Source organism: Pollicipes pollicipes, unplaced genomic scaffold, assembly GCF_011947565.3.
Source record: "Pollicipes pollicipes isolate AB1234 unplaced genomic scaffold, Ppol_2.1 Scaffold_6672;HRSCAF=7903_pilon_pilon_pilon, whole genome shotgun sequence".
Classification (NCBI taxonomy): Eukaryota; Metazoa; Arthropoda; class Thecostraca; order Pollicipedomorpha; family Pollicipedidae; genus Pollicipes; species Pollicipes pollicipes.
The window spans coordinates 28,734-54,994 of NW_023596917.1; the positions used below are offsets into that span (position 1 = coordinate 28,734).

Sequence of the window (26,261 nt, forward strand, 5' to 3'; positions counted from 1 at the left end):
GGGCACATCTTGACCGAGCACACACAGTTCTTACAACCTCTGGTTTATTGTTTCAGGTCACGCTTTCCTACATGTAACCGTCTGCTTTGGGCCTCGAGCCACCCTTGGAAGGACATAATGTTTTTTTGATCGTAGCCCGTCGATTTATAAGACTTCTTCCTAAAATTACAGCTCATTCTAAGCCTCTTAACAAAACACGTCAGCTTCAGATGAGAAGTCGCTAACCAACACTAGAGCAGTTTTGAAATTTTACTAGATGTTCGATACAGTTTTTCAATTGGGCATCGGGGACGTGAATTAAAGTGGCCGAAATCTGGCTCAGGTACCCGCCCCTTTCCTCTTCGCAACGTCTCTAGGCACTTTCCCAATCTTACCAACAACGGTAACGTGAATTATGTTCCGGACCATGGGCAACAATAATCGACATCATTACATCCATAGATCCTTAGCACCGTATTTCTTCTGCTCAGTGACCGACTACAGCGATAAGAGGCCACGGCTATGAGCAGTTACAATCCTGAGACGGCAATAACCATGCAAAACATAGCTGAGCGAAAACGGAAGCGCTTTTTTACCAGCGTAAACTTCCCTTGTATGCCGTGGTGCTGTTTTTTTCTTCAAATGGGTGTACTCATTAATCAATCATAATTAGTACTAGCATAAAACCATTGCTAAAGCCCAGCGCAATCCACTGGCATCCCATTTAAGGAGGAGTCCACATTTGTGTGGGGATTTGAACTAAAATAGCCATCTGAGATTATTCTGTGCAGCTCACAGCCCTGCCTTTCTGAAGACCTAACCCCTCCAGTTGCTGGGCTTAATACCCGGGGAGATGTGCAGACTATTTCGGAGACTATTTCAAGGACCCAAGCATCCATGACGTCATAATAACGTCGGATTAGATTATCGAGTTGTTCATATGTGGCATCCGCGAGCACAACATACAGATATAACGGCCGTCAGTTGGCTCTCAATCACTGTTGTGCAAGGGACGATGGCGTAATCAAACAATGACGTATCGAAAATCATAGTTAATAAACAGAGATATTGCGCGTCTAGAGCAGTCTTCTCCATTAAAAAGTATATCAATAGTGTTAAGTTAATTTATTGCATCACATCTGATGCTTACTTCAGTATCTCCAACTATGGAGCATTCCTGTACCGCAAAGGCGCCCTGCCCCCTCCCCAGCACGCATCACGTGACGCGGTGGCGTGTGCCAAAGTACGACGCTCGTAAATGCATCCCTCGCAAGGCTTTATACGTTCACTTTGGGAACAGTTTTAAACTAACAGCATTCTAAACAGACGGCCGCTTTAATAATGACGCCTTTTGCGCCGTTCTATCTCCAAACGTACGCTCTCCAAAAGCCATCCATCTTAAGGCAGGCGTCATATGACGATTCCCCCTCTGTCCGAAGGTTTGCGTTCCGTTAGTCCATGTGTAGGCACGTGCCAGTACACACCGTGCCTGCACATGTGTACACCCTGTCGCAAGGACAAGCATATGTGTATAACGATATATTACCAGAAAGCATGCCCACATGTGTACAGCTTTTTGAAGACAGTGCATATGTTACAACCAATGACATGTCAGAACTCTTCGCTCCGCCAACGACCAGGTAAGCAGACTCAGTGCCTCTATGGCACTTCCACAGGCACATACAACAAACATTTCACGGTGTAGCGCTGTCCCGTTTAAACGATTTATCAATATGCCACACAATGGACCGCACACAAGCCCTAACCGACCGGCTAATATTCTCAGGCAGGGACCCCATGGACTGTTCAGTGAGGGCATGTCACCAGCGCAGACGGAGCGGGCGCGGGCAGGCACCAATTCGCCGCCAATGCCCCACAGTCCATCTCGCTACAACTGGCGCCGCCGACGACATTCGGTCCGAGGCAACACGATAGTGAGTACGATTACCACGATGACATGCGACTGAGCTCCGACCCCCCCAGCATACTATCGTACAGCAATGCAAAGCTCTCTGCTCGGCGATCCCGCCTGGCCACCGTCGGCTGATAGCCGGCCGGCGCTCCGCCCCGCGCCAACAGCAGGCTACATGGCTCTGCTTCCCAGTCCGGAGGAGCGTCCGCGACGGCAGACGCACGCCGCGGTGTCACTTGCCGCCCAACTATACACAGGCGCACAGAACGCGCCACGCAGACGGCCGACGCAAGTTAGACGTGTCGGACAAAAAAAAAACCCTGAAGAAAACTTCAGGGACAGCAACATGGAGAGATACGCAGCCCGTACCGCCGCGTGTTTAAATCGTCGAAAAGTGACGGAAACGTACCGCTGCCAAGTAATCAGGAAATTCCATTGACGGAAAATGCTTGAACGCCGTCAAATGTTGCGAACGTCCCGCCCCTGCTCGTAATCCGAGCCCGCTCGAGAAGCCCGTTCGATTTTGACAGCACCAGTGACAATGAGCGACAAAACGTGGCCCGAGATGGCGTTCAAACGTCCGAAGCTGTGGGCTCATGCACAAAATTAAACAGGTATAAAATTACTACCAGCACGGGCGAAGGAAGTAGCACTGCCCACAACCCGTTGACAGAGGTAAAGTCACATCCTGTGTAGATTACACCCTCGCCGTTCACTGGGGTGACCCCAGAGCCTTGACCTCATCGCAGACCCCCTACAGGGACCACACCGGCCCGTCAAAGCGCAGGTGCGACGGTCACGTCAACCCGCAGTCTCACACGTCGACGCCAGATGGCGGGGGCGTCAGCAAACAGCCTGAACTTTGCTTATCGCCTGTAGCTCCCCAGGAACGCCTTGCAGTTGGGGCAAAAGTGCTCCTTGTTCATGCATTCGTCCATACAGCACGGGATCAGACAGCAGCCCATCCAGCATCTGAAAGGTGAATGCAAACAAACATCAGGTGATGCGTGCAAACACACCTATGGCTGGGAGGCAAAATACTCTGACAGACATGATAACAATGCGAATTGACACAGTAACAATGTTCCTACGCATTTCCCTGCAAAAGCTCCATGAGGATATTTGGAGAGGAGCTACCGCCTGACCATGTTAATGAATTGACTAAACGCCTGATAAGCTGCAGAGATAAGACGGCTTACATGTCAGATCACACTGTACACTGGCATGGACAATTAAAATAAACGCTTTCAGGTTCCCCCAAAGTCACGCTGCGCTAGTGACGTGCGGTTCCCAACAGTCCTCGCGGTACAGCAGGCCAAACACACGTGGTCGAGCCCTGGGTGGGGCCGGTTTACAGGGACACGACACCAGCAGAGCCAATCAGGCGTCCACGCGCCGCGGAGCGGCCCGGCTGCGGCGCACGCACCCGAACAGCGCGATCAGCAGGCCGGCGATCCAGGCCGTGGTCGATGGCGACGAGCGCACGCTGGTCTCGATCTCGGCGTGACAGTGCGGGCACATCATGTGGGCCGGGTTGGGACCGGCCACCGTGACCAGGTGCGTCTGTGCCGGCGGCGCCGCTTGCAGGGGCACACCTGCGACGGGTGGCGCACCGCTCAGCCGTGCCACGCGGGCGTCGGCCAGGGGCGCAGTGCCGAGCCGGCACAAAACACCTCATGCGTTCGCCCCATGCGCTCTTGACGGTTCGCGCATGAAAATACAAGCTTCTTAGCACGATCGTAAACTACTGTTCAACGGCTGAAAAGGTACGAGCCTGCCAATGTCCCAAGAATGTTACTTGACTCGCAAGAGCGGCTGACGATAAGAGCCGTCTGCCAACAACTCGAGTGTCTCGACAGCGCAGCCCCTGGAGGTGAGCCACGGGGGTCCCGTGCGTCCTGCGTGCACCATCCTCCTCCCCTGACCGCTCCTGAGACGGTGCGGCGCGTACCTGGCGGAGCGCCGTACTGTCCGTACTGCTGCTGCTGGGCAGGGCCGTGCGGCACGCCGGGTCCCTGGCCGTACGGTCCACCGGGCCCCTGGCCGTACGGTACACCGGGCCCCTGGCCGTACGGCACACCGGGCCCCTGGCCGTACGGCACACCGGGCCCCTGGCCGTACGGCGAGGGTCCAGCACCGCCTGGCGGACCGTACGGAGACGCGACCTGGGGCATCGGTGGAGCCTTGTAGTCGGCAGGACCTGCGCACAAGGCACCCAAGAAGGAGTCACACTCGGGCAAATTCCGCCCGCCGCAGAACACAACTGACGGCGGCTGGCAAGAGGGCCACGGTGTTCCTTGAGGACAATGCGTACCTGGCGCCGACCCCTAGGCGCCCCACAACACCGCTGGGGCACTACACGACGTGTCCACCAATGACCCCATTTGGATGGTCACACCGCATGGCTAGGTGAACAGCTTCCACGGAAATCTCGATTAAGGTCATACGACATAGCTAAAGTGAAAACATTCCGAATCAAAGTGACACTGTCGTCATCGACGGCCCATAACACGTGACCTCACCTGGGTCAAGCTCTGCTCAGGTGACGGCAAGAGAACATCGGCGGCGTAGCGATGTCTTCGTTTGTTTCTGCGTTTTTGCGTGCAAATGCATGAAGAACAAAATGCTATGCCTAATGTAAGTGGAGCTGACAGCTGTGGTGATCTAAATCACATGCGAAAACGCTCAGAATGCCCTCAACCGTAAATGTATGACATCGCCAAACTTAAGTTGAGACAACGAGTAAGTTAAAGCTTACAAATTTCTTTTGATCAGTATACCAGCTGTATCACCATATGGCCTTGGAATATGAGGCACAGTATATTACAATGTTGGTAGAAATATGCAGCCATTTCAGCTCATAATTCACTGTAAGTTCAATCTTAGTCAAATCAGAACCTTTTGTTGAACAAGGAAATTTCTTTACAGCCTTAATGTTTACTGCTTAATGATATTTCACATTGACCAGCGATCTACGGAAAATAAATGGCGCAATCTGATGCGTAATCTGTCGGATTCGGGTGACAGTGCGACGGCGGGGTTACTTGATACCATGAATACCTATGCAGGTTTTAGCCCAAATCAGATCAATAGCGACATGACTAAAAGACCAACGCGCTTTTGAGAGGTCCAAAATGACCATCCACATTTCATAGCATGATGACGATGATATGGGCTGCATGGCACACTGACTACAATGGTGATATTGCTACCATGCGTCTAATAGCAGCTGTTGCGTGGCAAACATTGAGTAATCACAAAACTCTGCGTAGTTTGACCCACACTGAACAAGTAAAATAACTTCAATTTTTAATTTTGGTTCACACTGTTGTTCTTTTGATGTTGCATGGTTGACTGTCACAAAAATAGCATGAAGATGGTAATGAGCAGTTCATGTCTATTTTTGACTGAACTTCCACAGAACAGTAAAAGCATGACAATGGGAACTAGACTTCAAGCTCAACTTATTCAGAATGAAATCATTAACTCCCATATTTGCCACCAAATTTTAGTTTACAACATCCATTCAAAGCCGTGAAATCTGTACCTTTAACCATGGTATTTGTTGACATAAAGGGTAACACAATACAGGGTCAACACATCAAAATGTAAGAAACATGACAAATCCAAAAATTACATGGCCCAAACCTTCAACATGGGTTCCACAACACATTAATTTACATCATTCTGATGGATTTTACATGTTATAGTGACTAAAGGTAACTCTGGTATGGTTTAGTTTTTGGTTTTGGGACTAATCAAAAGTGTTGGGCACCACAGGTCTGTTATTGTCAGTTTCACTGTGATGAAATCACATAGCCAGATTTAAAGCATTACTTACACCACTTTAGCTAAAATGCATCTGCATGCAAGTTATTTCATGCACATTTTCTCAGTCAATATGTGGTGGATTCCTGGAGCACATGTCCAGCCAGTGGCTGCTGGGTGGTTCAAGTTTGCCTTTGTTCTGACAGTCAGTTCATACCTGGTGTTGGCTGGTAGGCAGCACCTTCAGTCATAGCTTGGTTATAGCTGGGTGGCCCATCAGTTGGAGGCTGAAAGTCAGGAGGTGCAGAAGCCTTGCTCATGGTGAGGTTTTCAGGTCCTGAAAACACAATCAGGATCAGAACACTCAATAACATCCGTGACTAATGTGATCCAGGCATCATAGTACTACCATGCCTCTGATGCCATAGTCATCCATAGGCAGAAAAAAATTCAAGGTTTAGCTTAAATACTTAAGGTACCAATTTTGACATCTGTTCTGGGTAAATGAATTACTGGAATGACAATGAAATGTTCTGGGACCAATCTGATCTATGACTGCAATGATTACAGCTTGTTCTCAGAATCTAGAAATTATTCAGGGATCATGTGACCTGCAGCCAGTCAAAAGTCATGCCAGCAGCACTTCAAGCAGGGGACATCTTTGAATACTTTGAGAAGGTCCCCAGTTTGAAAAGACATGCTGTTAGGACTATTGTCCCACTCTATATAATTTTGTTTTTGTGATATTTTTACCATCTACCAGAATTCACATAAACAGCTATCAGTTTCACAATAACTTTGCTGCCAATATTTATTGAGGGTTCATGACAAAACTTCTCATGTCCAGCTGCCACACCATAACACATTATCTTAAAAAGATAGGTGCATACCCTAGTCACATGGCCTAATTTTGGTGCAAGGCATATCACATGAACAAAACTGCCAATCTTGTTCAGTTAACTAAATTCATTGAGCCAAGAAAACACAAAAACTGCTAGCCTCAATCATTGCTGAATAACCTGGGGCAAGAAGGGACATAACAGCTATATATAATGTCATAATACAGTAGACATGTGACATGGAGCATGAGTGCCAACCAGATGTTGGGCTGAAAGGGGATAGGGTAGGGAGGTTAGGTTAGGTCAGGTTAGGTTAGGTTAGGTTAGGTTAGGTTAGGTAAGGGTATGGTAGGGTAGGTTAGGGTAGGTCAGGTTATGCTACACTGTCATTAGGTTATGTTAGATTGGGTTTGGTTAAATCATCTGGGCCCTTGGTCTCAAAATCCAATATTAACATATTAATAGGTCCCTTAACAGTCCCACTTCATGCAACTCCGTCCTCACGTATGATGCAATAACGCTCGACTGCATCAACACACGTTGATGCTGTGACCTCCACCTCGGAACCTACCTCTGTAATGGAACGGATTCCCCCGGGTCTTCTAGGATAGTTGATTCCAGCTCGTCACCCACCCAGTGTAATCCCCACCGACCCACTTACCACCCGCACGTCAACGCCCGTCCCCTGCGCCCGTCCGCGACAAGATCAGCGTCAGGGGACCAATGGGGAAATCCCTCGGCCCTGGTCGGTATCAGAAGGCTGCAAGAAAAATCTGAATACAAAAGTGACGCGATGGAGACAACTGAAACGAATACTTGGGCAGACAAGTGTAGAATTGTTGTTCCTAGGGCCATAGATTTGTTTGTGTATTTACGTGTTTCAGGACATATGATTAATGTTCATGGTCTGCTAGGAACAGCTGGTTGGAGGTCGCATTTCATGGTGAGATGCTTGTAAAGAGACCTAAAGGAGGCCTTGAGCTACTGAAGTCACGTCTGAAGCGAGCTGCTGGAGTCATCATAGCACTTGAACTTGGTGTTGCTGGAGCAGGATACTGGACTTTCAGGAAAGTCAACAGGGATCAAGGTATGTGTCAAATGTAAAAAAGGTGGCACTAATGCTGATTATGATGAATAGCAGCAACTGGCAGATGTGTGTGCATGTATGAGTGCATGCATGCATGCATGCACATGCTTGTGCATGCTTGTTTTTATATGGAGCATGTTACCATGCTTCCAGGAAAGTCAATAGGGATCAGGGTATCAGTCAAATGTAAAAAGGTAGCAATGGTACTGATTATGATGAATAGCAGCAACAGACAGATGTGTGTCTGCATGCATGAGTGGGGGCACTGCAGCACTGCACTGCACTGCACATGCATAGATCACTGCACAAGCTTGTGCATGCTTGTATATTGAAAAGCTCTATCCTATAGCTCATTTTTTTATTTATCCACACTGGCAGGTTAAATTCAAGCTGCTTTGAGCTGTTACTATTTGTCCAAATGGGATGGAGTGTGGCAGTTCATAGCAGCCATGCTTAAGGTTGGGTGACAGAAGTGGTAGGATGGACTATGCCAAGTATTATGGCTAGCTTAACTTTTACAAAAAATATGCTGATGTCCTGAAATGTCACAATTGGATGCCATCCTGGAAATCTATCTGATCAAAGCTGTTCTCAGGTTTAAAAATGTTGTGTGTGTGTGAGAGTGCTTGCTTTGTGAAGATGACTGCCAAAAGTGTGTGCTTCATTGTATGCCTTGGAACTTCATGTGAATGTGGGGACAGGAACTGCCACTGTATGATAGGGTGCTGGCTCAGTTTTCCATTTCTTGATACTTAAAAACTGGGCTTGACTAATTTGCATAGGCCAGAAGTGTTAACCATGACCATCCATGAGCGAAGCAAAATAAGCTACAAACTTGTGTGCCCCTGCTGGCAGAGTTTCGTTATTATTTGCACCGCAACTGGCCGACGGTGCTGTCGGCGTACTACACCTTCTGCAACACCATAGGGGAGGAGTACCGCCAGATTGAGTCGGCCGACATCCAGGCGTGGAAGGACCGGGTCCACAGAGTTCCGGCCTCATCGTCCTCCCCTCAGAGGTAGGGCATGGAGCAGTGTGACAGCCATTCCCCGATTCCGACGTGGGGCGATGAGATGTGCTATTGGCTGTTTGATTCTAAGGTTTGAGTTATTTGATGCATCATGTGAATGCTACCAGTGACAGTGGGTTGACAACACAGTTAAGCTGACCTGTTTGATCGCCTTACATGGGCTTGCAGTGCGGCAACATAAGACATACTGCGCGTGCCACAAGGTGATACTGTCCCCACAGCTGATCAATGGCGGCGGCGCGGGCGCTGGCCCACCTGGTGGTCTGGACGGGGCTCGGCTACTTCCTGATGAGGATGGTCACCCCCAGTGATGAGGAAATGCGCAAGGTGAGAGCTTCGCCAGATTCTGGACTCTGTTACCCATGTATCCTCTGTGACATACATGGTATGTCATTGTTTGAATTTTTGGCATGGTCCTGTGCGTGCAATCAGTGGTATGGCTTGGAGCTGGTATACTTTGTAATTTAACCGTTATGTTCGCAGGCGATAAACCCATACGGCGTGTCAAAGAACGAGAAGGAAACTAAGCTGGTTATGGAGACGTTAAAGAGGTCTGCCGGCATCAAGGGTGAATAGGACCATCTCGGATGCCTAGTCGTAAAAGGTACGTGGACTCCATAACCAGTTTTTAAAGAAATATGTCGTCCTGCTGCCCTCGTGAATCAGACCATTCCAATTCATGTCGCAGTTGAAACTTCCACGCGACCAGAAAAACGAATCGCTCTTCTCGCCAAACGGACATGCACTAGATGTTGACAGTGACCGCCGTATGTGCACATGTGGGGAGGAGAACGGTGCTCTCGTGGGAAGCAGCGAAAACATGGCGGTCATTCCATCCGTTGGGGGGGGGGGGGGGCGTGACACGCCTGACCTGGCCGGATGTCACCACAGTTGATCTTCCGCTCGGCAGGTTGGCGACCTGCCAGTCAGCCTCGGCCGGCAAGGACACTCAAGCCGCGGTTCGGGTGCTCCCGTCCTCTACACGGTCCTTCGACCGAGCTGTGGCGGCGGGGCTAAGGCTGCTGGTGAATTATATTGTTACGTTGCGACGATATAGAATGATGGATGACATGTAGTATGTTAATAAAGATATGATGTGTGTACACACTGTGTTTGGCTAAGCATGGTTCCTAACCTACTGGCATGGCAGCTTTCTTGTCATTTTCCTGAAACCGGCGATGTTCATTGATACTGGTGACAGTCGTTTACCATGGTGCAACACCGCGTTCAGAACGGTTGGGGGTAAAGGCCCGATGAAAGTTGCTAGACATAAAAATAAGAATTGGTTTCGGTAGATCACATTCAGGAAGTAGCAGCTGTGATCATTATCCATTGTCAATTCCGTTTTCCTAAAACCATCCCAGCCGCGTGTACGCGTCATGCGTACTCAAGCTCAGGCCGCAGTTGGGCCGGTTTGTGTGTGGAGAGACAAGACAATACCAATCGAACGTTTTCCTCTGCCAAGCTAAATAATGTTCTCAAACATCAGAAGGATCGAGCTCTTCCACTGACATCTCCAGTGCGGTCGTTCCTCAGTCTAAACTGCACAGTAGGCAATGAATTTACCCGGAGCCGCCTTTGGGGTATAAAGTGAGCGCACCTGTCAAACAGCTTTTCCAACCTTATTTTCACAGCAAGTTGCGTTTTCAGAGTGGCCGTTCAACTTTAAACCCCCATAACGCATGCAATTTAGCTTCTATTATTTGTCCCTGGCCGTAGCAGTGCCGAATAGACTACTGCCACAAAGACATCAAAACACAGACATCTGGCCAACAAAGATCCACGAGGGCCCATCGAGGTTTGTCTACCTCAGGCCCCGTACACATCCTTAAAACTAATTTTACCACTGCATGAATTCAGTTACAAATGAAATCTTTAGACGGATAGAACTTGTCCACACGGTTTTTGGATTTTGTTAGAGGGACTTTCTACAACTTCGTGTGTCAACCTATTCCAGTAGTTCACTACTCTGAGTAAATGACGTCCGCCTCTTCATAGTTTTACTTCTACCTCTTGTTAAATGAAGCTGGTTTCCTTTATGCATCGGCCTAATTTACAGCGTCCCATTCAGATATACCTTGCCTATGCCTTTCATAATTTTGTATACATCCATCAGATCCACTCCAAGACTATGATATTCCAGTGAATACAAATGCAAGGTCCTAAGCCAATCCCTATATTTTAGGTCGCCAGTCCTATTTATCACCTTAGTTGCTTTTCGCTGCGCTCTTTCCAGTCGATCTAATCTTCTTGGAGCATGGGGACCAAGCCTGTACAAAACACTCTAGGTGTGATTTGACAATAGCTAAGTACAACTTTTTGGCAACATCCTTTCTTTTGTAATGGACATGTAATGATGCACAGAATGGCACAATGGTGCACTTCACTTGTGCGCCGTACCTCCGCGGGCTGCACGTCCGTAACAGGGCGTAACAGCACGAGAGCGCCGTACCTCCGCGGGCTGCACGTCCGTAACAGGGCGTAGCATTTCGAGAGCGCCGTACCTCCGCGGGCTCCATCTCCGTTACAGGGCGTAACAGTACGAGAGCGCCGTACCTCCGCGGCCTCCATCTCCGTTACAGGGCGTAACAGTACGAGAGCGCCGTACCACCGCGGGCTCCACCTCCGTTACAGGGCGTAGCAGTACGAAGCGCCGTACCTCCGCGGGCTCCATCTCCGTAACAGGGCGTAACAGCACGAGAGCGCCGTACCTCCGCGGGCTGCACGTCCGTAACAGGGCGTAACAGCACGAGAGCGCCGTACCACCGCGGGCTCCGCCTCCGTAACAGGGCGTAACAGTACGAGAGCGCCGTACCTCCGCGGGCTCCATCTCCGTTACAGGGCGTAACAGTACGAGAGCGCCGTACCTCCGCGGCCTCCATCTCCGTTACAGGGCGTAACAGTACGAGAGCGCCGTACCACCGCGGGCTCCACCTCCGTTACAGGGCGTAGCAGTACGAAGCGCCGTACCTCCGCGGGCTCCATCTCCGTAACAGGGGCGTAGCAGCACGAGAGCGCCGTACCACCGCGGGCTGCATCTCCGTTACAGGGCTTAACAGTGCGCGAGTGTCACACGCATCAAATCCTACGAACCGGCCAAGACGTGCAGACCATGCACACCGACTCTACAACTTTTTTGGATAGTGCCTGCTAGGCTTTTCGACATCGATTTAAGTCGGCGTCGCCGTTTTGTTTTTAGTATTGGAGGTGAAAATCGAGTTTTTTGCGTATCGCCGTAGGCAAGCAAACACATGTCGTCCGAAAAATAGTTTGCACTGAATTAGCCTCCAGATAATGATTTCACGCACCGTTCATTCTGAAAAAAAGCAACGCAGCATTCGATGTGATATATTCGAAGATGATGCGCAACTGTTTATTGCTCAATTACGTATTGCACTTGACTTCTGTGACCGGCCCCATCTTCCCGCTTTGAGCCGGCTTGCGTTACGTGCTTGCTCTCCAGGTGCGGCTCCCTCCGGAGACGCCACTGGAGCAGTTCCGCTCCAGTGGCCCCAGCAGACGCCAGCGGGCTTAGCTCGGGTTAACCTCCGGCCGGGGTACGGCCCGGCGTCTGGCAACGGTGGAACCTGGCGCTAGCCGTCAAAATCACTGTTCTGTCCCCGTCACTCCCTTGACTGTAGCATTGCTGGAGATGCCTATCAGAACATCGCGTGGTGATGAAGCCATGACGAAATACTCGGAACCATCAGCGACCACGCATTCAGGTTATCGTAACCAGACGCTACTACAAATGCTGTAAACCGAGTGCGTGTCCATAGGGCGCATAGTAACCGGAATGTCCGCGTACAGTGCTACAAGAGCTAGCGCCGCCACACGAACCCACCTCAATCGTACTGAGCACGTCATGATGACAAACCCTCCGCCGGGGGACAGCAGATGCCGCTGCAGCGGCGCCGCTCTGTAATCACGATGTATTGTCAGGCGTGCTGCACTAACCACTGCAAGTCACAGCAGAACGAGTGCACCATCTTAAGTGAGGGCATGAAACAATACTTTACGGTCAAAAAGCTTGCGGCAACATGCAACATATACCAGCGTCAATGAAGCCCTTGGTCCGGGATCCACGTCCAGACTGTTAGAGATGAGTGGGCGATATTTCTACAGTTTTGCTGGATCACATGCACGATATCACAACAAACATTGGACACAAATTTGACTACAGATGCCCGAAAGACGCCGGAAACTCCTGCCCTTATCAAGTTATAAGGGGATCCCAGCCATCATCACGTTCTTATCCGCCTGCCACATGTTGCTGTGGGCAAGTACGTACAATGGCAAGGGTAAAAAATCGTGACTTATCAACAAAACATCAGCGACTAACACGCTCAAGCACGCCCCTGCCGCCTGCATCACCAGCCTGACCTGACCGGCGCCTGGCTGGCACCCTCTCACGCGTCGGCGCACAGCTCGAGCCGACCGGTGCGGCGCAGGCAGCGCCAGGTTCGCCGCAGGGCCGCCGGGTCCAGCTGGCCACGGCTGTAGCCGGCCGGCCGGCCACACCACCAGTCCGCGTCGGGCACGCGGCGCACGGACCGGCCCGACAGCCAGATGCCCAGCGACGTGTCCTCGCCCTGGAACCTGCCGGTGGCCGGGCGGGTACGGTGATGCCCGAGTCTCGGGATCCAGACACCCAGTACCGTGTCCTCGCCCTGGAACCTGCCGATGGCCGAGCGGGTATGGTGATGCCCGAGTCTCAGGATCCAGACACCCAGTACCGTGTGCTCGCCCTGGAACCTGCCGATGGCCGAGCGGGTGTGCTGACGCCCGAGTCTCAGGATCCAGATATCCAGTATCGTGTCCTCGCCCTGGAACCTGCCGATGGCCGAGCGGGTGTGCTGACGCCCGAGTCTCAGGATCCAGATACCCAGTATCGTGTCCTCGCCCTGGAACCTGCCGATGGCCGAGCGGGTATGCTGGCGTCCGAGTCTCAGGATCCAGATACCCAGTATCGTGTCCTCGCCCTGGAACCTGCCGATGGCCGAGCGGGTATGCTGGCGTCCGAGTCTTAGGATCCAGGCACACAGCGACGCCTTGGATCCTAAGCGTGCACTTTGAGCTAGCATGTTTAAAAAAACTTGCATTCGACTTTCAGCACACCAGGAGGTGTTGGTTAAGCATGGTTAGGCCCGGCACGCTCGGACGTCGCCCCGAGCGGCGCCCCACCTGGTTAGATGCTGAGCACTGGCGGCCAGCCGGCGCACCGCGTCCATCGAGAGCAGGCTGGCCGTGCCACACGCGAACGGCGGATACACCTCCGCCTGGTACACGTACTCGGCCCACTTGCCGTACCGGTTCGCTGGCCAGTTGTACCTGCGACGGTCAGCCGCCTGAGAGTCACTTTCACGCCGTGGTTTGTTCAGGACTGGCATGTGTTACAGTTGCCGGCAACGCTGCTCGACGACGTTGTTACGTTGTTAAGTAATACGCTGAATAAGCACAACCGGATAATACATCGACAAAAAGATAGTCACCCAGAATAAGCAAATAAGCCATTGACAGCAGCCTATGCACCTCGCAGCTCTGGAAGCATTTGAACTCCAACATATCGAGACAGATAACACACCTGAAGTTTCCCCACCAGAGGTCACTGCCGGTGCGTTTTGGAATGTTCTTCAGTATCCGCGGCAGGTCTAGGATCACGTCGTCGTCACATTTGATGACCCAGTCAGCAGAGCTGTGTGTGGAGACCCTGCCAAGCGAAGACAAGACGCAACATACCATACACGCCAGCCTTCCTTCTGGTTCGTCTCTATCGTGTGTGTTCCAAACGCCACACACTCGCCATCGGTTAGCCATGGGCGGTCGGTCCGAGGTGCAGGACTCACCAGGAGAAGAAGCCGAGCAGTTTGTCGGGCAGACGGCGGTACACATCGACGCCGGGCAGCAAGAGCAGGTCGCCGTGCTCGGCCGCCTCCTCCGCTAGCGCCCGCTGGGCGGCGCCACCGTCGTCCCGGTGGCAGCTCGCCGGTCGGCCCTCTAACAGCTCTGCCAGCCGCGCCGGCTCTGCGGTCGGTCAGCAAGGTCACCAAATTAGAAGAGGCGAATCGGCACACTGACGACGCTGTTAGACAGGGCACCATGCTCCTGACCAAGCGTCGCAATGACTGGTATGTGTTAGGGCCCTCCATCCTGGATTGGACGGGTTGGTTGCTAACGCTTTGCAAAACAGACTACGATCGAATATTACCACTAGAATTAGCGCACCGACGCACTCTTTCACCAATACACTCCGCCATATCACACGCACAAAATAAGCCCCCTGGTGACATTTGCCCTGAGCGTTGTTCCAAAACGCTTGGTGTTGCAGCAACAGTGAGGACCCAGCAGAGGGGGCAGCGGCCAGCCGCGCGTCCTTGTACCGTGGACGGTGAAGACGAGCCGAAGCGGGCAGCAGAGCGGCTCGTGGCCGAGCTTCACCAGGCGGCCGTCGGTTGTCAGCAGGGCGGTGACGTGCAGCAGGCCCGGTACCGGTGACTTCGAGTGGCGGCAGCGACCCAGCCGGGCCGGCTCCTCCAGACGCAGCACGCCCTCGAAGCCAGCCGGCAGCAGGTGCGCCTCCAGCGCGGCGCCAGCGGCTGGCGGCGGCGCAGCGGCGGACAGCCGGCGCCCGTCAGACGTCTCCAGGAGCACGGCACCGGCGGCGGCGGCGGACGCCACCGCCACGCGGCGCACCACCACCGGGTGCAGCACGGTGAAGGCGAGCCCGGCGGCCGGCGGCAGCAGGGCCTGGCCGAGCTGCAGTGCCAGCGACTGCTCCCCGGACGTCGCTGCCGCCGAGTGGAGAGACAGCTGAGCGGGGCAGCGCAGTGGAGCGGAGGGGGGGGGGGGGGGGCTCAGCGGGGCGGTGCGGTGGAGCGGAGGAAGACTGAGCAGGGCGGCACAGTGGAGCGGAGGGGGGGGGGGGGTGCTCAGCGGGGCGGTGCGGTGGAGCGGAGGGGGGAGGGAGGGGGGGGGGGGGGGCTCAGCGGGGCGGTGCGGTGGAGCGGAGGGAAGACTGAGTGGGGCGGCTAAGTGGAGCGGAGGGGGGGGGGGGGAGGGGGGCTCAGCGGGGCGGTGCGGTGGAGCGGAGGGAAGACTGAGCAGGCGGCACAGTGGAGCGGAGGGGGGGGGGGGGGCTCAGCGGGGCGGTGCGGTGGAGCGGAGGGGGGAGGGGAGGGGGGCTCAGCGGGGCGGTGCGGTGGAGCGGAGGGGGGAGGGAGGGGAGGGGGCTCAGCGGGGCGGTGCGGTGGAGCGGAGGGAGGGGGGGGAGGGGGCTCAGCGGGGCGGTGCGGTGGAGCGGAGGGAAGACTGAGCGGGGCGGCACAGTGGAGCGGAGGGGGGAAGGGGCTCAGCGGGGCGGTGCGGTGGAGCGGAGAGGGGAGGGGAGGGGGGCTCAGCGGGGCGGTGCGGTGGAGCGGAGGGGGGAGGGGAGGGGGCTCAGCGGGGCGGTGCGGTGGAGCGGACGGACCGTTGAGGCTGCTCGGGGCGTCCATCAGCGTCACGACACTGCTGTTGCGTCACAAAAGCAATCGTCGTTCGCCTTCGCGTCTCTAGACACGCCACACCGCTCAACTGAATACGCGGCATGAACGGCCCACCTATCCTGAACGGACACACGTACCATTATCAGCAGGCTCCCAGGCTTCACAGGAATATGGGTCCAGTTTGCACCAATCAGCCAGATCGCAAGCGGTGTCTCCCACGACGAAGAGGCCCCGGGCGCCGCCATCGTGCAGGCGCGGCCACCAGGTGGCGCGCACGGCGTCACGCTGCGCCCGGTGGTGACGGGCCGACAGGACGCCGACCACCACCTGCTCCCCGCTGCCGCCTGGTGGCAGCGTGCCGGAAATCCTACAAAGGGTGCTGATGTCCGCCCGTCCCCATTGAACAGCTGATTGAAGGTTGACCTCTTGCATAGCAGCTGTTTCAAGCTGATGCCTCCCTCCCCCCTCTCATTAAACAACTCATTTTGACTTTTACTGGTTACCCTGCCGTCCCAAGGAAACGCCATGGATTACAGTTGTCCAGAGAACCCGTAGGCAAATCGCACTAGGCATGAACAGCGTGCGGCATCACGCCAAGCTTCCAGGATTTTCTTTCTTGCTCAAGTGCAAAAACAAATATTTCCTTCCCGCTATATATTGTTCAGGATCATTCCATTCCTATTCATCATTGTTCCAATCAGAGACTTACCTAGCATGTCAAGTTTCAAAAATGTAATGGCAACGGCAAGAAGGCCAATCAAGGCAGCAAGAGCGGCTGATCTGAATCTGGTGCACATTATGTACCTGAAAAGTGAGTACAATATCAGCGTAATTGTCAACGCTGAAAGATGTAGCTGACTAGGATGTTACCAAAAATGCTGTTGAAAACGAAAATGTAATTGAGCCATGCATCAACTGCAATTAACTAGCACAAACTGTCATAAAGCTTAAGCCAACTGTTCCAAGCAAAATAAAGACTGACGAGAGAGAAATTATTGAAAAAGTTGTGCTAAAGCTTTCTGAAGAATTGTGAAAATGTGAACTGAATGTGAAAGAGTTACCATAAAAATGTTAAAACTTAAAGCAGTTCCTGGATGCCGTCGTGGAATCTGGTAGTGGGAGGAGGGAGAGTGAGTGCTGACGCTTTGTATTCGAAGTGGTAATCATGGGACAGAAAAAGACGATGATTTGGATTCATAGCCCTAGTGTTTCGATAGAATGAACGGAATTATGACTGCGCGTTCCACTCGTTCGGTCACTACTGCACACAGTTATGACCTCCGTGGCCACAACAAGCAGTACTTCCGATCCTGCCAGAGCAGTCGATTGCACTGGCACAGTTTGGCCAGGTACTGCCGACTAACAGCGAGCGACACCACACACACATTCCTGGTCACTGCACCGTCTATTGTCATCCGTGTTGTGCTCGACATGACCTGGAGCGATACAATAGCAACCATGACGTGGCCAAAAACACCCACTTGACAAGCCTCAATCCTCAATCAAGCACAATCTCGGCACGGGCTCACAGCGACGTTGGCTCGGCAAGGTCCAGCAAGGCCCGGATGGTCAAAACACGGCTCGCGTATAAATAAAAACGACTTTACCGCGACCACAGCAAATCATCAAATGGTCACACCACGCCACGGGCGCCTTATAACGCCGCACCAAATGGACAGAAACCCTTTTTATATGTTACAATAACACGTACATGTTATTTCCTTGTTATACCATCGACGAGTGGGATTATGTCAGCGCCAGCATGCGTGTCCCGACCCGTCACAACCAGTTCTCGCACCACGTCTGGGGGCAAGAGAGGCCGGGCAGTGATCCAGTAGGCGCGCACGACCCCTTGCCCTGTCCCCATCACAGCCGCCGGCCGGTGCGTGCCAGTTCAGAATCCGGCCGCCCGCCGCCGGCCCGTGTACTTAGAGTCCCTCGCCACCTCCTTGCCCTGGCGGCGGCGGCGCTCCTTCTTCTCGCGCACCCAGTCGCGCGAGCTCTTCGGCGGCTTGCCGCGCAGCTGGCGCATCCGGTCACGCTTGGCGTAAGCGACCCGCGCTGGCCTGGCCGCCGTCGCCCAGGGCCTCCGGGAGCGGCTGCGGCCCGCCGCTCATCAGCACCAGGAACATCTTCTTGGCCTTGGTGCTGTTGGGGTAGTCGACCACCAGGCCGCCGGTGAAGCCGGCCTTCATGGCCTGCGCCGTGATCATCTCCACCTGGGCCGAGCTCTCCGGGTAGAACTGGAACACGGCACGGCCGCCCCGACCCAGGCAGCCGTACAGAGACGAGAAGAATTTGTACAGCCGCTTCCGCGGCACGTGCTCTTTCTTGTCGGCGTTGCAGAGCCACTGCAGGGCTGATATGCTCAGCGCCCCATCGAAAGAGCCCGCTCGGAAGGGCAGGCCCTGGCCCAGGTCGCTGAGCAGCACGTCGCCCTCCACTTCGCGCTCTATGGAGACGTTCAGCATGGCTTGCGAGATGTCGCAGCCGACCCAGACGTGGCCGGCCTCGGTGATCGTTTCGCCGCTGAGTCCTGAGCCGCAGCCGAGGTCGAGCACTAGATGCGGTATGCCCTCCGGTAGCGCCAGCAGTTCCAGCGCTCGCTCCGTCATGCGCTCCTGCACCTCTATCATCCGGGAGTTCGACGAATATTTTCGGGCCTCCTTTTCATCATAAAAAATCTCAGGAGGAGCTGCGTGCTCTGGACGACGTGTTGATGAAGCCATTTCAACTTCACAGTCTTTGCTGAATCAGTCTGCAACTGCAATGTGTATTGAATAGTTACAGTCATGCTGATCAAGCCCTCACAAACATCAAGAGATGCCGGGATGTCTTGTGTGTAGCTCATGGCATCTGTTGTCTTAATGAGTTTGAAATAGAGAAAAATGGCATTTCCTGGGCAACAAGACATCTTTATAAGCTATGAAGATGTGTTCTATTCTTCCACCCATATGTTATCAATTATCATACTAATAATATATTTTGTACTAATTTTGATACTAATTACTTGCATTTCTCAATATGTCACCTTACAAATTATTTGACTGGACAAACCCCAATGTCACATCATGGTCTAAAATATCAAGTTGGCCCAGTGAAAACACAGATAATTTGATGGCATATCCTGATTGTAAATAAACAGTAATTATAAGCATTTGTCTCTTTAAAAGCTGCACCACCAATCAACCTCATACTGAGATGGTTAGCAGACCTACTAAAATGTTGAACCATGATTAGAAATATGCATCACAGTTGTTGCCAAGCCAATAACAGTGGAGCCAGGACACAAGGCCAAACAAAATACAAATGAATCATTTATCCCATAACATGAGTTTTGAAGATATGCTACAAGTTTATGGTATTTACTAACTTTTTACAGCTTTCAGAACACTGCCTTTATCTAGACTTCTACTTTAGGATGCACCACAATATCAATTGCTCTTCATATAGGCCTTCAAAACATAACTGTTTACATTACACAATGTATTTACACACATTTCACTTTTAGAGTTAACACAGACTGCTGCATCACTTGATCACCAGTGTATGTGCCTTCAGCACCTGACCACATAACTGCATACTGTTTTTCAGATATGTGGGATGTTATATGCCCATGCAGTGCCACATGACTGTTTACTTGTGTGTATTGCTTCACTACTGTTTCCATGCTAGCATAAGCACTCACATTGCCACTTCTCTCTTATTATAGATGAATGCCACTGTTTGGTAATTTTGTAGCAACTACAAGCCTCAGACAAACCTTTGATTTTTTAGCTCTGTGACTGTAAGATGCCAGTCATAACATATGAGTCCAGAGCTCAGACAGCATAGAGAGGAGGAACCATCCACTGAATTCTGTGAGTGCTAACAACATAAGCAGTGATGAGTCAACTATATGGGGTGGGGTGAAAAAATGAGCAAACCAAAGTATAAAAGAAGTATTTTCAGGCAACTGCCAGCACAACGAGAGTGAATGTTTCAAGGAGGTATGATGTTATGAAGGCACGTTCAGGCAAACATATGGATGACACATTTTCAAACAAAAGTTCTGGAAATGAAGCCAGATTAGAGATTCGCGCACAAGCGTGTGCTTACCAATGTCTCGAATGCGTCCAGGGCCGTGAATGATTGTTTTCATCCTGGCACTGGCCACCACGTGGGCCCCCCTTTCGAAGGCTCAAGAAAAGAGCTTCGGAAAGCTTAATTCGCCACCAGGCACGACAGCTATCCCCACCTTTTCATTCGAAGTGTGCTACGAGTGTTCGCCGCTTGACTTGGAACACGCCGCAGGACTCCGAAAAGTCCTCGGGAACACCACACGTCCTTCAGCCCCTGCTTCAGCCCCTGCTCCTGTACACCACGTTAGAGGCGATCGTGACGCCCCGCAATACCAAACTCAGCCGTTGTCGTCCCAATGCCTCTGCACGCGTTTGCACAACAGATCCTCGATAGTATTTAGTACGAATTCTTCCTAAGAGGGGGGCGGTGCTCAGCACTGATTTGCACTAAAATCGACAAAGTTTGATATGTATAGATGCTAAGCAGTAGTGTGTGTCATCGGTAACAAAACCAAGTGAGACGAAGAAATTCTTTAGCGCAAGAGTCCAAAAGCACATAGCATAGCAAACGTTCTTCCCAACAACTTAAATTCGTGAGGCGCGGGTCGATCAAAATATCGCCATAAGCCCACGACCGGTGCTGCAGTCGCCCGACGCTGGGCGGCATCCGTCGCCGCAGGTAACACCAAGCCGTGGGCGGTAAGCGACACAAAATACCTTTGTGTATAAAAAAATGTTGCCACCGAGCGCTATTTAAGCCGTTATACGAGAATGTCCCGGTCTAAGGTCTAATATGCGGATCAGACATTGCCAGATTTATTGGCATTTGGCGGAAACTTTATGTGCTGCGGAGTATGAACTCGTACGAGCATGCTGGTTAGCATTGCCTTATAATTTCACTTCCCTGAGACAACTAACGTGACGCAAATGAAATAATGCATAGCATATGACTCAAAATATATTGTCTGGTGTACAACTTAATGCATACAGCAAGCTCTGCAGCCTGTACCACGAACGTAGAGGTGGGGATGCGGTAAGGTGACCCCATGCACATCTTGCTTTTTGCCGAGCATGTGTATTCGACGCACCGGCCCAAACAGCAACTACTCACAGACTGGATACCCAAAACGCGTGTTGGCAGAGATCGCACAGTAGCAGAAATACTGTCGCAGCTGGGTTCCACGTATTGCAGAAGTTCCAGTTCCAGCCGCAGACGTCCTCGGCAGTGCGGCTCTGCGTTGCATTCCTAGTGTGAACCAGATAGGAGAGATGGTCAGCGGTGCCTGCAATTTGTTCCGCAGCACGCAGTCGCTGAGGTCTCACAATAGAGGCTGTGTGACTGGTCCGTGCCAGGGAATCAGTTCGGTGTACCTCACGGCCTCGAGGTTTACCGCTGAGATGGCGAAGACCCTGGCGTGAAGAAGACCCTCGGTTCACTGTCCACGAGCGGCGCTACGATCAGAACCACCTGTTTGCGGACCATGCGGTTTTCATCCCACACCATGTCCAGCAGCAGCCGTTCCCGCACGGACCCAGCACCCGCTGCGCTGGAGGACTATGTGTGCTGCGGCAGGTCGCGGAGCACCGCGATGCTCCGGAACAAGCTGTGTAAGCCAAAGGCGCAGCAGCTGTTTTTCCGGATGGCGGACCCTACCGGCACATAGTGGCCAACCACACACTGGCCGAGGTCCCTGAGAGCGCTGCTGGAGGTCTCGGTAGAGATGTGAACTAGGAGCAGGCGAGCGGCCAGTGTCAACCATGTGAAAACAAACGCGAATATATTAGAACACTTTGCTACGTACTGAACATTAGATTATTCAACATTGAGCACACGAAATATCAATTGATACTCGATGAACTTTAAACCCTCATTGGTATAAATCGAAGGGTGATGCGTTTTCATATTCACCTGGCATGGTTCGATGGTCCGATTTGCCGCTGGGCCGCCACATTTCAGACAGAGCTGTTTTGAACGTCGGAGGCCAGAAGTTACAGCAGCTGCTGGTTGGTGCTCAGCTGCTGAATCAGTTCGACCGGCAGGTTTGGCACGAACCCCGACCTAGGCTTGAATGCTACAACGTCCCTCTCCTAGACCTCTCCAGCACAGGTCTTGCCGATGGGTCCAGAAAAGCTTCGAGCCCGTGGTCGTGCCATCCAGGCTCAACAGCAGGTGGAGGAGGTTCAGCTTGTTGCCGTGCAGCTGGCAGGTGAACCAGCGTGCGGGTGACTCGGTGGCCAGCTCAAACAGTCGGAACACGTCGCCTATCGTTTCGCTGTTGACGGCCGTGCCATCGCAGCCAAGCACATTGATGCAACCATCGCACCGCGGGCTCACGGAGTGTAGCTCGTTGAACAAGTGCAGGGCGCGGCCGAACTCGGACGTAAAATGAGTCACGTGGCGGTTGCCTGGCTCAGTGATGACAACCACGTGTTTTTCGAAGGCATTCGTCTGGCTCCGTGCGGCTCATGTAGTTGCTGCCTTCACGGCCGTCGGAGTGGAGAATGGTGAAACCTGACTCATGAATTGCTTCAAAATCTTAACGAACCGTCTCCTTTCTCGCTCTGTCTCTTGCGCAGCAGATCTTCTTATGATCTACGATATTTGATTTTAAGCAGCCAGTCCGTCTGTGCTGTCTTGTTCAAAGGCGTTGGTTATAGCAACAGCGGCCCGGTTCAGGCCATCGTAGCTGTCAACCGCCAGAGTGGTGGAAGTCAGATCGTTTACGCTATGATCTACATTGGTAGTGGTCTCAACCGGAACGAACAATCGGTGTCGTCGCCACCTTCTACTGTGTACGGAACCGTGTAAGAATCTCGGCTGACTCACCAGCGCTAAGACCACTTGGTCCCGGAGCAGGCTCGGGGTCAGCACTAGCAGCCAGCGCTGGCTCAGCAGGCGGCGAGGGCTAAGCAGCCGGCGGGAAAGGCGACTCAGGTCCAGCAGCAGACACCGCCTCACTGGCGTCCGAGCCACGACGCCCCGGAAGTTGTCTGGCCATCCTCCGCACCTCGCGAGGCTCCCTTGTCGCAATCGTATCCCTGCCATATGACACCAGGGTAAGCTTCCGGTGCCTGCAGTGGCCCTTCATGACAACCTCCTCCTGATGCACTGGGCAGGCCACCCGGCATGGGAAGATGCACTGAAGCTTGCACTTGCATTTCGCGACATCGAGAAGCTTGTTGAATTTCGCGGTGGCCGCGTCACTGTGTCACTCTCTTTGATTTCTTACTGATAGCCTTGTTGGGATTTTTTCTATCCCTCTCGATCAACTTTTTGACGTATTTTAGACCATGAACAGGGATCGCTCCGTTGGTCCACAGTTCCCTGATTTCTACCGTCGCGGTCTTGAAGATGGTATTAGTGAGATTCATCTTCGATTCGCTCAGTCACTTGATGTAGCTCAAGGCTTTCCAGCAGTCGGTAGTTGGTGGTGGGGTAGTGGAGCCAGGTGGCCTATCACAAAATGTTTTCTGCGCGACCGGTTAGCCTTCGGCACGCTTATGCAAGTAATTGTTCGAAAGAAATGTTTCAGTACCGGCAGAATTAAACTAATCAACCCATATCTCCCACGCAATAAAACACATGAATTGGAAATCAACATCACAATGATGCGTTAGCAATAACAAACTTGAGCCTAACCTAGTCTGCTAGAGCATTCTCATAGCTGCACAGCTTTGGGTTTTACCAAACATTAATGTTTTGCTAAAAGGTTAGCATAAATGCTGTTTGGCAATGCTTTACTGGTGCTCTTCATGACGTCTATTTCATACTTCATCCACCAAGCACCAGTAGTGTGGAACGTGGCAGCTTTGAAGCGTGTTTGATGATGATTCCAGTGCGTAAAATAGGTGGCGCTAGTATCGAATAGGTTTTCTTGGCCTGTCAAAAAAACTGCTCTCGACCAACGGATATTAGCGTTGGTGCGGTGCGACAGACACGAAAGTTTGCCATTAATCCGTGTGCCAAGGAAAAACTTTGTCTCAGCTGATTCCAAGACATGAACCCCCTCGATGACACACCCTACTAAACAGAGCAGCCCGGTAACCCAGGGCATAACAGAGGAAATGAAGCTGTTTAGAGGTGAGCGTCGTGAATGTCTTTAGTCGTTTGATGGGAGTAGAAAACCTTCACCATTTCGGGATACCAATTCCCATTTGAATGAGAGCTGCTACTAGGCCGCGGCAAGGTCGGTCGGTTGGTGGTCAGTGGGGAGCACGGTGGAGGTGGTTAGGAAACGTGCCTGAAGGAAGTGTTGCGCATGATTTACGGAAGAGTGTTATGTACCGGCTGAATATAATATTGATATATCCCGGACTACAGGGCCTTGGGAATGATATCGTCATCCGGGTAGTGCAAATAATGGGATATACTAGTCTCGAGACGTGGTTAGCATCAGACTTGGGTTTGGCCCGAATGTCTTGAGTCAGTTCCGGACTGGCTCACGGATTGTGGAGTCTGATTCAGCTCCGTTACGGTTCAAACGCTGCATACCTGCGGACATTGGGGCGCATAAGGAAAGAAAATAATTATCAAGACGTTTATATATTCCTAGCATTTTATACGAGTATGGCGCGCCTGCGACAGACGTTGCTAATAATTGGCGCTGAAACGGCGGGTGCTTTGTGCGTCCTGTATAACGTTGCCGCCGCTCCGGCTTCGCGCGTTGGAGGTGTGGACATGGTTTTTCAGCAGCAAGGAAGGACGTGTCTGGCGAAGATGGGTGAAAGGTGCGTATTGTGTCACACATGAATGCTGCTTCGATACCCTGATGCATCATCCAATCTTCCTCGTCATTTTTTTCACGGGTGAAAACATGGTATACTTACCGTGGAATTGCATGAGGTTAGATCAGTTAGTTTGATGAACCAAGATCTTTGCGAACAAAACAAAATTGAGAATTTCTTTTAAGCATCAATTGGATCTCACACCTAACAGCATATCTGTATGCCTGCATTAACGAACATGTGCATACATTGAGAGTGTTTCATTTGCTTACACCATAAAGGCTAGCAATGTCTGATTTGCAACATACAGCACCTGATCATAATACCAATATGCATGGCAACAATCTACATTCCAGCACTTTCTGGTCATGCCCACATCTACAACTAAATTGATCTTGTACATTATTCTAGGGTCTACACATCTGAATCCTTTTGAACCTGACTTCTGGCTTCAGAAGCAGCATACTTATATGCAGGAGCAATGACTGGGATTCAGCTGTTGCCTGTTCTTGTTAATAGCCTCCAATAAGCAATGAATGTTCATGAATTATAATTTTGCATACTGCATGGAAGTGTTTTTAACAGGTTTGACAAAAGTATCAATACTATGCAGCCTGAGGTTTCTAGCACAAGTTTCCCATGGTATCAGCACCTACAAAAACCCTCAGAATTCTGACCTCGCCATGCGGGAAGTAAGTCTGATAGAAATACTGAAGAGATCATAATGCTGTGATGGTGATCATATGCAAACAAAACATCAGGATCTTCAGCCCAGCATGGTCTGGGCTATGCTAGCACACCCATGCACCAAACAGTCTGCACATTGATCTTACCTCCATGCCATTCAGCGGATGCCTTTTGCTGATTGCATTGTTGACCTCATTCAGCTGTTTGACAAGGCCTTATTCATTTGAGCACCTTTGGTACCACTGTACAATGTATGTTGACATTTTGCTGAATGCTACATTGCAGTAGGATGAAGTTGGTCTCTTTTGAGGGAGTATTGCCCACTGAATGTCCTTGTAATGATCATGCTTCTGAGCCTTGCATTTCCCAACCCAACCGAATGCTACATTTCTTCTGGCCAGTACACAAACCTATGTTGGTGTTTGATTATCCATGGGAACTGCCAATTTTTTTAAAGACAATTAAAATCAGGTATCATGTGTATCATGGCAAAAGTATCACCATGTGTTGTGACATTTCCAGTTTTCACTCTGTTGGATTTTATTGATGACAGACACTATTCATTTCTTAATTCCTTCAATTTTATTAACTTCATTCTTTTCAATGATGTTATACTGGACAGAGCATAATGCCAAGTCAATTGCATGTTCCACTGCATTTCAGTTGCTCTCCTGCATGACCATAAACAT

At 51.7% G+C, this 26,261-nt stretch overlaps 3 protein-coding genes and 1 long non-coding RNA gene across 5 annotated transcripts; 1 reads left to right on the top strand and 3 right to left on the bottom strand.

The window, feature by feature from the left end:
* Positions 1-1,953: 1,953 nt before the first annotated feature.
* Positions 1,954-7,250, bottom strand: LOC119107040 (lipopolysaccharide-induced tumor necrosis factor-alpha factor homolog). 2 transcript variants are annotated; one of them, XM_037230394.1, is made up of 5 exons: positions 7,160-7,250; positions 5,877-5,996; positions 3,843-4,091; positions 3,318-3,486; positions 1,954-2,863 (listed from the first exon to the last, which is right to left on the bottom strand). In XM_037230394.1, exons 2-5 carry the CDS (start codon positions 5,977-5,979, stop codon positions 2,758-2,760), a joined length of 627 nt encoding a protein of 208 aa, XP_037086289.1. In that variant the 5' UTR covers positions 5,980-5,996; positions 7,160-7,250; the 3' UTR covers positions 1,954-2,757. The 2 variants fall into 2 exon arrangements, with proteins under 2 accessions (XP_037086289.1, XP_037086288.1); XM_037230393.1 differs by having other exon boundaries at positions 7,070-7,184.
* A 53-nt stretch (positions 7,251-7,303) lies between these two features.
* LOC119107041 (uncharacterized) lies at positions 7,304-9,710 on the top strand. Its single transcript, XR_005095187.1, has 5 exons — positions 7,304-7,585; positions 8,441-8,603; positions 8,837-8,942; positions 9,099-9,219; positions 9,526-9,710. It is a non-coding gene; the product is annotated as an uncharacterized LOC119107041 (long non-coding RNA).
* A 2,857-nt stretch (positions 9,711-12,567) lies between these two features.
* LOC119107034 (UDP-GalNAc:beta-1,3-N-acetylgalactosaminyltransferase 2) lies at positions 12,568-16,815 on the bottom strand. Its single transcript, XM_037230387.1, has 8 exons — positions 16,809-16,815; positions 15,294-15,403; positions 14,996-15,191; positions 14,462-14,639; positions 14,200-14,325; positions 13,800-13,946; positions 13,137-13,214; positions 12,568-12,574 (listed from the first exon to the last, which is right to left on the bottom strand). Exons 1-8 carry the CDS (start codon positions 16,813-16,815, stop codon positions 12,568-12,570), a joined length of 849 nt encoding a protein of 282 aa, XP_037086282.1.
* A 670-nt stretch (positions 16,816-17,485) lies between these two features.
* Positions 17,486-20,454, bottom strand: LOC119107043 (putative 18S rRNA (guanine-N(7))-methyltransferase). The gene is given in 3 exon segments (XM_037230396.1): positions 17,486-18,159; positions 18,161-18,863; positions 20,337-20,454. Coding segments are annotated over 2 exon segments (834 nt in total). The 5' UTR covers positions 18,829-18,863; positions 20,337-20,454; the 3' UTR covers positions 17,486-17,993.
* Between the last annotated feature and the right edge of the window lie 5,807 nt (positions 20,455-26,261).

Bases quoted from the DNA above. Each gene is read 5' to 3' on its own strand.
- LOC119107040 (XM_037230394.1), bottom strand. From the start codon at position 5,979: ATGAGCAAGGCTTCTGCACCTCCTGACTTTCAGCCTCCAACTGATGGG. The intron at 4,092-5,876 runs GTATGAACTGAC...CCTTGTGCGCAG, and splicing joins TGCCTACCAGCCAACACCAG to GTCCTGCCGACTACAAGGCT. The intron at 3,487-3,842 runs GTACGCGCCGCA...CACCCGTCGCAG, and splicing joins ACAGTACGGCGCTCCGCCAG to GTGTGCCCCTGCAAGCGGCG.
- LOC119107034 (XM_037230387.1), bottom strand. The intron at 14,326-14,461 runs GTGAGTCCTGCA...TTCGCTTGGCAG, and splicing joins CTGCTCGGCTTCTTCTCCTG to GGTCTCCACACACAGCTCTG. The intron at 13,947-14,199 runs GTGTGTTATCTG...TGACCGTCGCAG, and splicing joins CTCTGGTGGGGAAACTTCAG to GTACAACTGGCCAGCGAACC.